We start from the raw sequence: 15,897 nt of genomic DNA on the forward strand, positions 1-15,897 counted from the left end.
TCAACTTTTTCTTTGAAGTTTTTATGTTATCACTTCCTGCAGTTCCAATTAAAAAAAAAAAAAATCTGTGAGGAATCCAAACCCAAACAGAAGTTTATTTGTATAAGTGTGACCCCTTCACACACAAACACACACACACACACACACACCAAACAAAAACAAAAACAAAACAAAACACACACAAAATAACGAGAGAAAAAAACCCGTTCTTCTGGCACAGCACTTGGTTTCACCAGAACTGGAGGGGTGGAGGTGGGGTGAAGTCCCCACCCCCGCCTCTCTCTCTCTCTCTCTCTCTCTCCTCTCTCTCTCTCTCCCTCCCTCAATGGTCATTGCACGCAAAAAAAAAAAAAAAAAAAAAAAAATAAAAGTAACAAAAATAAAACTAAATGAAAGTCTGTGCCGAAGTGACAGGATAATCAGTTAGCTGATTGTGGTCGCTGCCAAGGAAGAAGAAGAAGAGGAAGAAGCTCACACACTCACACTCACTCACTCACTTTCTAGTCTCTATCCCCCTCTCTCCTTCTCTCTCTGTCAATGGTCATTGCATACAATAAACGTTGATCACGTCCTGAATTCATGTTCATGCTAGCTTGCTCGCTCTCTCTCTCTCTCTCTCTCTCTCTCTCAGTATAATCGCTCTCACACACACACATACACACACACAAAACAAAACAAAAACCAACTAATCACATGCTTAATTCATGTTCAGACCCACCTCCCTCCCACCGCACCCCCCATCTCTCCCTCCCTCTCTCTCTCTCTCAATGGTCATTGAACATACACAAAAATAAAAGTAAATGCTGCTGCTGCTCTGAAGTGAAACACACACACACACACACACACACACACACACACACACACACAAAGAATAAAAAAAGGAACCACCAAGGAAACGGCTGTACTACGAAAAATTTTGTCTTCTGTTCAACATAGGTTGTTTTTTTTTTTTTTGTTTTTTTTGTTTTTTTTAGTTTTTAACTTTAGAACAGTTATCAATCAATATGATGTGGTTTTTTTTTTTTTTATCTGGGACATAAGTGATTGTGAGCTTTTGAGCTCTAAAAGCACAATTTTATTTTATACATGTATATGAAAAATATTTAAACAAAAACCAAAAACAAACACTAAACGAAAAACAACACCTACAGTTTTTTTGGGGATGACATATATTGGAAGGTGGGAGGGTGGGAGGTGGCTGGGGGGGCACTGGAGTTTTAACATAACATTTACTTTCTATTCATGTTCATCTGAACTACATCAAAATATTTGGTTGTAAATTAGGCTTTTAACTGGTTCATACTGCTTAAATTTAAATATTTTAAGAGAAAATACACAAAAACGTTTAGTCGTGATTTACTAATTACTTAGTATAATGAAATGAGGAAGAACAATATTATCTAAAAATGTATTCAAAGCTCCGCATAAATCAAGCAACAGCAGACCTAATATCTTTTCTTTTGCTGTCCCATCATCTGCACCGTTTCTCTGGCATTACTTCCATGCCCCTCATTCTGATCCCACCATACACAGCCACACCCAGGTTTGTCTGTCTCAGTGCCGCAGACCTAAAATCTTGTTACCATTCACATTGAGTGTCAAAGTGACCACTACAAGGATGTAACATCAGTATTGTACTTATCAGTGTGCTGATGGGAAGGGTTTTCAGTACAAGTTTGTTTCTTTGTACGTTGTTTCTTGTGAATTTATCAAACTTTTCATGAGTTTTTTTTTCCTCTTTGCAAACCAAATTTTCTCCTCCACCCTCCTTATCAATCTCATTCTCTTGGAACTCACATGCTTGACATTACTTATCAGGATGTCCTCTCTCTCCTCCCTCCCTCCGGAGAGAGATCTCTCGTCCCCCTCTCTCCCCCACACATAAAGCTTTCTCTGTGTCCTGCTCCGTTTATCACCTCTTGACTTCATGGAACCTGAAACCCACTTACAAGCACGTGCACACTCTTGCTGTCCACTCTTTGTTTCAGGAAGCAAAACAACCAATACAAAAATACATGCCGCCCAGTAGCTGCTTCCTTACAGTGAAACCTCTCTCTTTTCTTTATCCTTTCTTCTGTCTGTCTGTCTGTGCATTTCTCGCCACATTTCTTTTATCTATTTATCAGTTCATTGCAATATCATCATGGCTAGAAGAAAGTGTATTTTGAGCTCCATTCTGTTTGAATGACTAGATGATTTTTATAACTCCCCGTCACAAAAACTGACCTTCTGATGTCCGACTACCTTCTGCTCAGATTAAGTCAGCATAGTGCATACTATTAAAATAAATTATATGATTTAATGTTTAAAAACAAAAAGAATGATCTATAACAAGAAAGTGATTGGTTTCATATAGTTACAAAGAGGCTATTCATCATCAAACAAACTTCTGTTAAAAGATAATATTCTTGTTGCTGCAGGAAGGTGTGCAAGAACAAATGCTGACCCTTTTCTCGTCCTAACCCCCCACATTCCCAGTTCCCTTCATCCTTACACACACACACAGACACACACAAAGAGCCTGTTAGAATTGAAACAAATGAGATACTGATGTACTGTGTGTGTGTGTGTGTGTGTGGGAGGGTGGGGGGGGGGGGGGGGTATCACTCATGTCACTATGTGTGTGCTGGCGCGTGTCACAATACACACTTTTGCTTGTATACATTAAATAATGTGCTAATGCTGATGTGAAAAATCATTAAAAAAAATAATTCAACAACTTGTGCCACTCTGACTACTTCTAAAAGTACTCCTCCCATTAGTCTTCAACAGTACCATCAGAAATATTTTATCATCAATCTTTTTGAAAAAAAAGAAAAGAAAAAAAAAAGACAGGAAAAACAACAGTTGGGAAGGTGGGTGCATGAGGAGGAGCAGCAGTACAAAAGAGGGCGGTGTGGGGGTGGAAGAGGGGTGGGGGAAGGGGGGTGGAGGGGAGTCCAAAAACATGCCTCACTGTGCACCACCACAAAGCAGAAACCAATCAGGCCAGCACCGGGCATGCAGCCACGCCGCAAGCCAAGTGTGAAGAAGAGGGTTTTCCGAGTTGATCCACTTCAGTCTCATGCTCTGCGTGCTCCTCAACCCACTGCATTCCAGCTCTCTTGACAATTCAGTCTGCATGTCACCCACGCTGTGTGCCACAGATTTGTGCCTATGACTACGCTGCTATATTTTATTGATAAAGAAAAAATTGCTTTTTACTTGGGGGGAAAAAAAAGGTAAAATAAAGTTCCACCTTCCAACAAATTACTTCCCACACACAACCTGACTTGTGCCACTTACCATGTGCAAGTACCTCACTTGTTAGCAAGTTGATCAGGAACTAAGATTACCCTAGTTTTTTCTTCTTTATTTATTTTCTTCTTTCTGAGAGCTCATTTATTGCTCTGTGAATGCATGTCACTGTGACTTGTTAGGATGAAAGGAAACCAAGAATCAGGGCCTCAGGGACCCCAGTTTTTGTCTGAGAGTTCAAACAGAGCAGCTCGCACAAGTGAGCAATCATTACGTAAGCTTCTCTCTTACCATGTGAATGCCAAGTCTTGTAATGTGTTCTCTTTAAATCTTAAAAGTGATTTATGCTTATCACAATTCATTTCAACAGTTTAAAACACCTATGAGTCTGTAAATATCATGGCTCTGTCAGGCTCCTTCATCCTTGACTGCACATGCTAATCCCCTAAACTGAGCTTAAGTCATTCGAATGAGATGATAAACCAAGGTCCTGTGTGCAGCATGCATTTGGTGTACTGTAAAAGAACTTATGACAACAGAAGTGCTGACCTTTAGGCAAAACTCTGTAGAAGAGGAAATCCACTCTGACAGGTACACACGTACACACACACACACACACACACACACACACACATATATATATATATATATATATATATATATATATATATATTCATGCTCAAGGCCTGACTAAGTGCATTGGGTTATACTGCTTGTCAGGTATTTACCTGGCTTAACTTCACACACTTCACCCAGTAGACCTCAATACAAGAGTGACCAGCATCACCAGCCCTCCCCCTTCATTTTCTCCTTTTTAACCAATGACTTCTCTACCTTTTTCTTTCCTCTCCAACATCTTCTTATGTCCTTTCACTTTGATTTTCATTATCATTATAATTATTGCTGTTATTGTTGTCATTGTTACTACTGGTGCTACCAGTACCAGTACTACTTTTTCCCACCCCCACTCAATTCTTTGACCTTCCTTCTTCTCCAGTCCAGTTCTCCTTTCACCCTTTCTCTGAATGCCAGTAACCTGATCTGTACTCACATTTCTGCCCCTCTCTGCTTTTTCTGCTGAGTAATACTCATATTCATAATAACTTCTCTGAGGTCTTATCTTTTTCTCTGCTGTCATTTCCACTTGTCAGAGTCCCTGAAGGAGGGTGGATACCATGGCCTCTAACGTTGACACTTCTTCTCAAAGTGAGTCTCATTTCACAACCCACCGTTATCTATCTTCATTTGTCAATCTTTTCTTGTTTTTGTGTATTAATTCATTTTTTAAATAATTTATCATTTTCTTTAAAAAAAAATCTGATACAAATTAGAGTATTGTTAATAATATCCATCATTCCATGTGTGCCAACCACATGTGTGCATAAATACATGTATGCCCTTCTTTCTTTTGACCACCAATGAAATCGGTGACACCCCCCTAACCTCTGTGTGTGTGTGTGTGTGTGTGTGTGTGTGTGTGTGTGTGTGTGTGTGTGTGTGTGTGTGTGTGTGCGAGAGAGAGAGTGTGTGTGTGCATTTAAGGATGCACACATATATATATGTATGCCAGTTTACAAGGATAACTGTAAGAGGAACTAAAACTATTAGCAGCAGTATTGAAATTGGTTGATAACCTCAGGCTTCACTTTCTTTTCTTCCCAATTTGCAGCAGATAATCTCCACTTCAAGAGTTCTGTGCACACACACACACACTCTCTCTCTCTCTCAGGAATTTTTGTGTCTGTAATAGTGGGCCAAAGCAAACAGATATAAAATAAATCAAACCACAACAGTTCCTCTAATACTATGACAAAGGCAACAAATGTACAAATCTTAGTCCCAGTGGTGAGTCAGAAACTGAACAAACTATCCCCAAACTAGCAGACATTCAGCGGTTAAAAGAGTATCTCTGGAGAAAATGCCTTAAAGTTTTTACATGTTCAAGAAGTACTTCCAAAAATCTGCATAATTCAGTCACATTTCAGCACTTGTGTACCCAGTGCCACTACCTCCACATGGCTCATAACAAGGAGCAAAGTGAATATGACCAGATGATTATGAATATATATGTGCTTGGAATAATATATCTGATAAACATCTGATCTAATCATCTATCTTAATCCTCTCTTTCAAATTCATCTTGTTTTTCAGTTTTGTTTTGAAACTCATGTTGGAAGAAATATTTTCAGAAACATCACCAGCATTGTAAATTGGATATGAATAAGGACTTTAAAATGTGTTTTTGTTTTTTGTTGTTGTTTTTTAATCACTTTGTGTGTGTGTGTGTGTGTGTGTGTGTGTGTGTGTGTGTGTGTGTGTGTGTGTGTGTGCTACTTTCAACTTTTTTTTTCTGGATTATCAACTGTTGTGTCATGATTTTCCACTCGGGTTTCATCAGCTACCTTTTAAAACAGACATGAGTGTAGACTGTTGACAGTAGAGAGAAAAATTTGGGGAGAAAAGACTGGATAAGAGTCTTAATGATGATTCATAAAGAACACAAACTTTATGTAGATCATCTAAATTATTCATCCACTGTGTCCCTAAAACTTATATACTTACATCAGTCAAAACCAACCTGCTGCCTTTGTGTTTTTTGCTCTGTCTTTATGGATTGTTTTTTGTTACTATCGTTACAGTAACTAAACAGTGACCAGTTAGCAACTGCTTGGTATCCTCCACAATCAATAACTTGTCCATGAACCTCTTTGAGATCATTCACCTGCGACAAACTTGTGAGTTTTGTCGCCGATTTCGGAATGCAAGCCAGAACGAAAATGCACAGTGCAGCAAAACAAAATGAAAACAATGGTTCAAAAGTGCTTTCTGACTGCAAGTTTGCCAGAAATCACTCTTACCTCAAACAAAATCACTTGATTAAGGTCGTATGGTGCCGGTTGCAGTGCCTTTACAACCCTCGTTACACCAGTACCAGCTGTGCACACACAAATAAAAATATCGTCTGCCGTATCTGTCACTCTGGATTCAAAACACCACACCACTAACTTTGTTGTCTGCAATAAGATGTGTCACACCTTTGGGAGAGAGGGGAAGTAACTATGTGCGCTACCAAAAATATAGGACATTATAAAGAGAAAAAAAAGTCAACCAAATTTGATGTTAAAATCTTAGGCTTTTTAAAAAAAATGTTGTGACAATGTCGTTCCGGTTTTGCAAGTTAGATATTTGTTTTATTTTCAGAACTGTTGTAAGTGCGGTATTAGTTTACACATTAATCATGGCGACGACCATCGCAGTACGAACAAGAAAAAGCAGAAAAGGTTTGATTTTAGGTTTTAAATACTGCAGCACTGAAGTTATGCTTTAATCGCACTACCCTTCTCACTTTTCTCTCTCGTGGTCTGTTAAGTATTAAAGATTCCATTCTCCAGATCTGCCCTCTTTTCTTGTCTCTTGTCTGGTCTCATGCCTTGTCCGTCGGAATCTTGGTGCAAGATATGATATTCACACAGCCTGATAACCGTGGCTGCTCAATCTGTATTCGATCTTGGTCTGTTTTGCTCTGTTTTAACTTTCATTTAACTCGATATAATCTTTTGACGGTGACCTAGTCTGGCACTGTTGTGAGTCTGGCAAGGTGAGTGAGCGTGACACTGGTGGATGGCTAACACAAATTGGCCATGGATTTTTCTGTCATGTATTGTCTATAATCTTCAATCTTCAATCTTCAAATTGGAAGGTCAGCCGTCATTACTGACTACTAATGACCTGTGTGCGCAGAGGCGTAAATACCTAGCTATAACCTAAGTAGACCTATCTTTCCTCCGGAGGGGGTGACAATGAGAAAGAGCATGTATACATACTCCCTCCCACTGTCACTCGCAGCGTCCCTCTGGGAAAAAAAAAAAAAAAAAGGTGGGGGGACTAAACTGTGATCTTGTTCAGCTCCCTCTTGAAAGCTGCCAAGGACTAAGGAGGGAGCCTCTGCTGCTGTTGCAGGCAGGGAGTTCCAGACAGGGATGGTTGATGGGAAAAAACTGTATTTATAAGGGTCAGAGGAGGAGCTAAGATGGACAAATTTGTGTCGATGATTTGATCTTGTTCTGCCAGATCCTTTCTTGAGAAATTTGTCAGGAGGGATGTCTACAATGCCGTTGATCATTTTATGCATCAGGGTCAGCCTTTGTCTGTTCCGCCGTGATTCGAGGGATTCCCATCCTAGTTCTTGCAGCATGTGTGTTACGCTGCTGGTCCGCCCGTAGTCATTGTGTACATAACGTGCTGCTCTTCTTTGCACCATTTCAATCTTGTTCTTTTGACCTTCTTTGTACGGGCTCCAGACTGATGAGCAATACTCCAGGTGCGGGTGTACAAGAGTTTGGTAGGCATTGGCTTTGGTGGTTCTATTGGATGTTTTTAGATTCCTTTTTAGGAAGCCTACCATGCTATTGGCTTTATTGGTGACTCTTCTAACATGTTCTTTCCAGTTTAGATCATTTCTTATGTCGACGCCGAGATATTTTGCGCTGTCAACATGCTCGAGGGTGTGTCCTTTTAATTTGTAGTTGTAGCTGATGGGGTTCCTTGATGTTGTACAGGTAAGGACATTACATTTTTCTGGGTGGAATTCCATTCCCCAACGCTGTTCCCAGTCAGACAGTGTGTTGAGGTCTCGTTGGAGCATTTTACAGTCTTGGATTGTCTTGATGGTAGAGTAGACTATACAGTCATCAGCGAACAATCTAATATTGGCCTTGATGTTCTGAGGCAGATCGTTGATGTAAATCAGAAATAGGATGGGGCCTAGAACTGTCCCCTGTGGGACTCCACTGATGACAGGTGCTGGCTCAGATTTATCGCCGTCAACTACGACGATTTGGGTGCGGTCAGAAAGGAAGGCCTTGATCCAGTCCAACGTCGATCCTCGTATACCATAATGGTCCAGCTTACGGAGGAGGCGTTTGTGGGGGACCTTGTCAAAGGCTTTGGAGAAGTCCAGGATTACCATGTCGGTCTGCTGTCTGCTGTCCTGGTTTTTGGCGATGTCTTGGAACAGTGTTAGCAGTTGAGTTTCGCAACTCCTTCTGGCTCTAAACCCATGTAATCCTGTGGTAATACCTATACAGGGCAACTATCCACAATAAGGGGGTGCGCTCTAGATGACTGATGTCTGTGTACAACCGTTAAGCCCTCTAGTTCAGCCAGGGGAACTTGGGCCCCACACGGAAGCCAGAAAAAAAGAAAAGAAAAAAAAAGAGAAGAAATCCACAACATGATTTGAGAAGTGTTGACATGGTCTAGTTTTACAGAATTATTTTTTCAGTCTATAATCATGTCTTCTTGTTAGACTTTATGCATTCACTTCAAAAGCCAAAGGAGTTTTGCAGTTAAAATAGAAACTTTTTTTTTTTTTAATTCATACCTTGATTAGATCATGAACTTTTCTTTTATAATTCATACTAGTACTTAATAGGCAGTTTCAGGATATCTAGCCTTTGATCACCATGAACTCTTCAAAAAGTGTAATGCATACCAGGCAGTTTCAGGATTTTCACTTTCAGTCTTTCTTCATACTCCTTGTCTTGTAGTCCTAAAGTTAAACACACTTTATTAGTTTATACAAATTATAGCTCTTCTAAAAAAAACATCTTCAGGTGTGTTTTTTGTTTGTTTGGTTGGTTGGTTGTTTTTTTTGTTTTTGTTTTTTTGTGTGTGTTTTTTTTTTTTTTTTGTTTGTTTTTTTTTCCAATGTGGGCTCCACAGTTTGCATAATCTAGAAGAGGCCTTGCTAAGGCAGTAAACAAAAGTCTCATGGTATCAGCATTAGCTTATCAAGGTACTCATACAATCACCACAAGAGACCCAAGATTTATTCATATGATCACCTGATGAGACCCAGTATTTTTATTGCTTTGTTCTCTTGGATATATTTTCTATGTGCTTTGGGAAATTCAGCTATTATCAACAATTTTCATCTCCGCTGTTTTCTGACGTGAATCTTGTATTTTCGCCATGTTTCATAAAATAATCATGATACTGGTTTCTGTTGCCAAGTCTTAGGATCTTACATAATTCATTACCATTGAATTTTAATTCAGTAATTGCCACATATATGCCCAGTCCACAAGGGAATCTAGACTATTGTGAAGTGACCTAATCTTTAGTAGAGACAGTACTGTAGATTTTCATATAATCTGCACACATACTACAAAGACTTCCTACCATATGAGGAAGGTCATTGATAAACAGCAAAAATAAAGACTGGTCCGAAAACACTGCCCTTAGACACTCCGCTTGTTAACATCTTTCCAGCTTGACAAAGCACCATTTACATTTACACGTAAATCAAGTCTTGCATTGTATTAAGGGAAAAGAGTTTGATTTAAGAAAGAATAAGAAATGTTAACCAAGAATTTCTAGTCATAGATTAGAAGAGTGTCTTTGTCCAGGCCTGGACATGGGTAAGACATTTGATAAAATCAGCCATACTTTCCTGCGAAAGACATTTCCTCCCAGGACTAGATTCTTCAGCCATTGTACTTGCAGACACAGTATGTGAAAGGGCGTTATTTATCACTATAATTCCTTAAAAGTCATTTCTTCGTTGCCTTTTTTTAAAAAAATTTTTTTTTTCAGATGTAAAAAAGAAAGAGGGGCAGGGTTGTGAGGTAGAGAACCAGAAGAAAAACTACAATACCCACTGCAAAAAATAAGACTGTGACTGTGAGATTATTTTTAGATATATAACAACCAAAACAAAAAAGAGAGAGGGAGGGGTGTGGGGGTTGTGAAAATCACTCATTATTGTTTTTGTCTTTGTTGTCAATTAATAATAAAAAAGAAAGAAAAGAAGAAGAAATCTTATTGTGTAAAATATAAGTAAAAATGTCATACAGTTTTTTGTTTTTTTTTCTCCTGCAAAGCTGATACTGTTTGCACACTATAGTATAACTATAAGCTGTTGGAACAACACAACATAAATTTTGGATTCAGACTTTGGAAAAAAAACAAGTTAAATTGTTGGTTTTAAAAACTATTGTACTTGCAGGATGATGTGGTAAATAATCCATCTCCAGAATGTCTGTAAAGAAAAAGAGAAAGTATTTTGAATGAAAACAAAATACTGGGTGTTCTAACAGGGTTTTCATTATCATTTATACATAAATTCTACATCTCTATATAAATGAAAACTCAAAAAAGAGTTGAACAAAAAGACTTGGCAAATGATTCTTACTTCCCTCATCTCAAATAAAAAAGATGATTTGCTTTGTCTTTCAATAGCAGATGCTGTTGTGCGAGTAATTTTGGAGTCTTACTTTGAGGACATTATTGCAGTATATGTTTTACAGAGTGATAACAATATAATGCAGGGTTCAGGTTTGAAGTTGGTCATGGGTCATTGATCGATACAAATTTGAAATGACCTAACAATGTAGCAGCCAGTCAGCCAGTTGACTTACTGATTTTTCAGCAAGTCTGTCAGCCTAAAAGGTCTTTTTTCAGGTTTCTCTCATCTTTCTGTGAAATAATCGCAACATCAGTTTCAAACTTAAAAAAAAAAAAAAAAAATCCTTCCTTTACAGTTGGATGCCAAGCAGACAACATTGCCAACAACCAACCTCAAAATATGCACAGACAACCAACCAAGACACTGACACAAAGCCATAGTCACTTGTATTTTGTGAAAACCATCCTTAGAAAAACCACCCTTGATGGCTTCTAAAGTTCTATAGTCACAGAAAACACACAGGCTCAAACGACCACCAACCACAAAGACAGGTTTTCCCAGAACACCATTGCCCGCTCCCTTTGATCACGGTATCCGTTTCCTGACATCTGCCATGCAGGTCTATGTTTAAACAGGAAACATTCATTGTACAGTAGTCAAAAATGCAACAGCAACAACAACAACAACAACAACAACACACACACACACACACACACACACACACACACACACACACACACAGTGTGCATTTTAACTGTTTCACATGTTTGTGTTGACAAAAGAAGGCTAGGAACAATGTGTAAATGAAAATGTACATTGTGTGCTGTGGGAGGGGTGTGTCGAGAATTGCCAATGGGGGAGAAAACAAGGAGTATTTTCATGACCCATTAATTTTGGAAAATGACCCACTGATTATGTTGTGAACAGGCCAGATGACCCTTACGGCCATAGTGTGCTGAACCAAATCTAAACTCTGCATATGGTAAACTATATTATATCCAAATCTGGAATGTCTCAAGACAGCAAGGTATTGTAACTAAAAACAAAACAGTTGCTGATTGCAATATACAGAACGTGTTTGTTTGTAATCTGTAGATCTTTGTATAAATCAACCCCAAACCCCGGTTTTGCAGAAACTCGTGCCCTATCCCATGTCCGCCAGAAATGGAGATTGTGATGCGTTTAGCATTGCAGCACCCCCACAACCTAACCAGGTTTCAGGACCAGTGACAGTGACCACCACCCCCCACACCACCCAAGAAATGTTGAACAAAAATGAAAGACATTGTGACAGATTATTTTTCCTGATGTCAGATATGTTGGGTTTTTTTTTTTCTCCTACAGCTGATGCTATTGCATACAGCGAGCTGTCCATGCGGCAGAACTCCGCCATCTTGGAGTACTGTCGCACGTCCATGTCAGCGCTGTCAGGGGCGACGGCAGGCATCATGGGGCTGACAGGACTCCTGGGCTTCATTTTCTACTTTGTCTCAGCATTCATCCTCTCTGTAAGTTGCCCGGAAGTTCTTCTTTTCTTTTGGTACAGTGTTTGGACATTGTGAGTTCAAAATCTGTGAGAAAAATCTCTAGAAGGGTCAAGAGGTCAAAGTTTAAGATTACAACATGGCTGACAGCATAATGAAATAATGGGGGGAAAAAAGTGTGCGTTGTTGATAGCATGGGGGTGAGGGGGGGGGAGTATCAAAGCATGTGGTAGAGCTTGGGGTTTTCATGTAATTTTCATAAAGCAAGATACAGTCATTGGTTATGGCCAAAATGTAGAAGCTTTGAAAATCAGTGTTAGAAGTCAAAGGTCAAGGTTGGAACTGACTGAAAATGTTGCAAGATGGCCTTCTTTGCAGTGTCCTTCTTCTTCTGCGTTCGTGGGCTTCAACTCCCACGTTCACTCGTATATACGCGAGTGGGCTTTTACGTGTATGACCGTTTTTACCCCGCCATGTAGGCAGCCATACTCGGGGGTGTGCATGCTGGGTATGTTCTTGTTTCCATAACCCACCGAACGCTGACATGGATTACACGATCTTTAACGTGCGTATTTGATCTTCTGCTTGCATATACACACGAAGGGGGTTCAGGCACTAGTAGGTCTGCACATATGTTGACCTGGGAGATCGTAAAAATCTCCACCCTTTACCCACCAGGCGCCGTCACCGTGATTCGAACCCGGGACCCTCAGATTGACAGTCCAACGCTTTAACCACTCGGCTATTGCGCCCGTCTTTGCAGTGTCCTTTTTTTCTTTTTCATGATACTTGATAACATGTGCTATTGGTATCACACAGGAGTTGTAACTTGGAAGGCATTGCCTCTCTTATCAGGCAATGACATGGAAAGGAGAACGAATGCTAACATAACAGCTTGAAATGATATTGATAGTTTAAATGATATATATTGACTGTTAATATTATATCAAATGATAAAAAATACTTATGAAGTTATGTGCATGTGTTTCATGCTGCATGGTATATGAGTGTGTAATGCGTCTTCATCTGCATGCATGTTTGTTGAGATGCAGTGTGATACACTGTTAGACAGAGGACCAAATATTTTGTAGTTGTATGATGTTGATTTATGTATGTAAAAATGTGTGTGTGAGTTTCAGTTTCAGTTTCACTTTCTCAAGGAGGCGTCACTGCGTTCGGACAAATCCATACACTCTACACCACATCTGTTGAGCAGATGCCTGACCAGCAGCATAACCCAACGCGCTTAGTCAGGCCTTGAGTGCATGCTTACATATTTGTGTACCTATGAAAGGGGATTTCATTTTACGTAATTTCGCCAGAGGACAACACTCTCGTTGCCATGGGTTCTTTTGTGTGTGTGAAGACTAGAGTACTGTGAGTGCATATGTGCGCATATAACAGTGCATTATCATTTGAATGGAACATGAACTTTATATTGGTGTAAATGTAGTTTTAACACCTTTTGTTTTTTTTCATGACATTTAGATAATTCCATGATTAATTCCATAAGTTTTTCCTTTGTCTGACATGCATTTTGAAGACCAATGACATTATTTACAGGTGTTCCTGACAGCAAAGGCTGGTTCCAGGTGGAACAGTTTCTTCATTACCAGACGTGTTCTGTTCATCAATGGACTATTTGGTGGACTTTTTGTATCCTTCGAAACAAATATTTCATGCAAATTACTTTGTACTGTTGTTGTATTAGAAATATTAGTGAAGATTTTAGTCTATCCTTTTTACACAGAAAAAAAAGAAAGCAGTATCACATACCAATTAATTAGAAATGGAAGGAGAAAAACAAACAGCTGTTGCCACAATATTCCCAAAAGTAGTCTTCAAAGTTTTGAAAAAAATCTTGCCATAGTGATCAGATTATGTGAAATAATTATGAGTAATTGGCAAGAGTAGTGTCAGGTATACTAAAACCTGTTTGTTTGGGTTTGAAGTGGAATGAATTGAGATTACAAACTTTTGAGTGCAATTGCCAATGCTGCAGGAACCAGAAAACAGTTACTGTGCTTGCTTTTCTGGTTTTCTGACAACTCTTCACTAATATTCAGATAGTTGTGCTCATGTAAAAACCTCTCTTATTAGATTTTTTCAGAGAGTAGGTATTCTGTGTGCATTGCTTGACTTTGTTTTCCTAATTTCATTAATTTTTATATGATTTTGCTATTGCAGAAATGTATTTGGCCAGAATACTGGCGGTATTTATGTATTTATTTACTTATTTCTTTTTATTTTATTTTATTTAGTATTATTATTATTTTTCTTTTTTTCTTTTATTTATTTATTTTATTTATTTATTTTCTTTCTTTTTTTAAAAATTATTTTTCTTTTCTTTTCTTTTTTTTTCTTTTTTCTCAAGGCCTGACTAAGCGCGTTGGGTTACGCTGTTGGTCAGGCATCTGCTTGGCAGATGTGGTGTAGCGTATATGGATTTGTCCAAACGCAGTGACACCTCCTTGAGCTACTGATACTGATACTGATACTGGCAGTGTGTTTATGAGCTTTTCCTTATGTAAGACTAAGAGTAAGATTTTTTAATTGATTTCCTTGACTTTGTTCTTTTCAGACATACATTCTCTTCTGGACGTATCCTTTGTATTGTGTCAAGAAATGAAAGTTATAACTACCAAACTAGTCTAGTCTGTGATGACAGTGTGTGTGTGTGTGTGTGTGTGATCGGTTGAGTGTGTGTGTATGAGACAGAGAGAGAGAGAGAGTGTGTGTGTGTGTGTGTGTGTGCAGACTGTTCTGTGTGTGACAGTATGCATGTGTGTTTGTGCTTGGGCTTTGTCATCTGATTGTTTGTGTGAATGACACATGAGTAAGATTAAATTTAACAAATTAGTAATTGTTTGCAAATTTGATGTGCACCTTATTGCATCTTGTGAGTCATGGTAAGTATTTTTATTGAACATAATTCGAAGGGAAAAAAATCCACTACATAGAAATAAGCTGGTGCACAACAAAGAACTGTGAAAGTCATTGATCATACGACATGAATTATCACGTGAGGGTTATGGTCCTTAACAGGTTTTCAGATTTTTATATGGAATGGTGCATGTGTACTGACAGCAGAGGAACAAACTTCACTGTTGTCTACACAAACTAGTATTCAGAGATGTATACATTTTTTGTATTGTGCAATAAAATGTTTGCAAAAACACAGTTGTGTGTGTGTGTGTGCGCACGTGTGTGTGTGTGTGTTTGCTGTTTGTTTTGATACTGAAATATGAAACCAATAGATCCAGTTTGGATTTACAAGTGGTGAGTATGGGTGGAGGAGGAGTGCTCATCTTGTTTTTTTTCCAGAATAAGTGCAGAAGTTTGCAAGATCACAAACCCAACTCAGTCCCACACAAACCTGCACGGACACACACGAACACACACTTCCATATCTCCTCTTAGTGTTCATGCTATTTAAGGCTCCATTTCTGACATCTAGTTACTAAAATTAATGTGAAAAGCTTGATTCATCAACTTGTTTTGTGAGTGTAATGTTTTAAACAGTCTTTATTCGTTTCCTCTGGATACAACTCAATGAGAAGTTTTGCTGATTGCAGATGTTATATTTGAGAGAGAAAAAATGGGAAGTAAGCAAACTGGGCGTGTCTTGCCATCCATGTGAGAGGCTTTGTTAAGTGATGAAAGTACTTGACAGTACCGGAAGTATATTTTATTAGTATTATGTTGGAGTGAACAGTCAACATTAAAATGAGGCCAGAACTAGTCCTAGATTTATATGATTTATATCCCATAGATTCTGCAAAACTTTATCATTAGTATTTCATCTGTTCAAACCATGCATTAAGAGAGATGTGATTACGTTGTAAGACCGGAAACCTGAAAGGGATGTGAATATCATTGTTGGAATTTATTTCAACAACCTAAAAACACATACACACAGGAGATGGAATGAAATGGTGATGCCCTCCTGAACAGATGTGTTCTTGTCACATGAAAATAAAGAATGAT

General features: G+C 38.7%; 1 protein-coding gene across 1 annotated transcript; it reads left to right on the plus strand.

Moving 5' to 3' along the window:
- The first annotated feature begins 6,384 nt into the window (after positions 1 to 6,384).
- Positions 6,385 to 15,090, plus strand: LOC143283741 (ER membrane protein complex subunit 6-like). The gene is made up of 5 exons (XM_076590041.1): positions 6,385 to 6,518; positions 11,771 to 11,934; positions 13,474 to 13,566; positions 14,492 to 14,511; positions 14,964 to 15,090. Exons 1-5 carry the CDS (start codon positions 6,395 to 6,397, stop codon positions 14,992 to 14,994), a joined length of 432 nt encoding a protein of 143 aa, XP_076446156.1. The 5' UTR covers positions 6,385 to 6,394; the 3' UTR covers positions 14,995 to 15,090.
- Positions 15,091 to 15,897: the final 807 nt, after the last annotated feature.

This window comes from Babylonia areolata, chromosome 7, assembly GCF_041734735.1.
Source record: "Babylonia areolata isolate BAREFJ2019XMU chromosome 7, ASM4173473v1, whole genome shotgun sequence".
Lineage (NCBI taxonomy): Eukaryota > Metazoa > Mollusca > Gastropoda > Neogastropoda > Buccinidae > Babylonia > Babylonia areolata.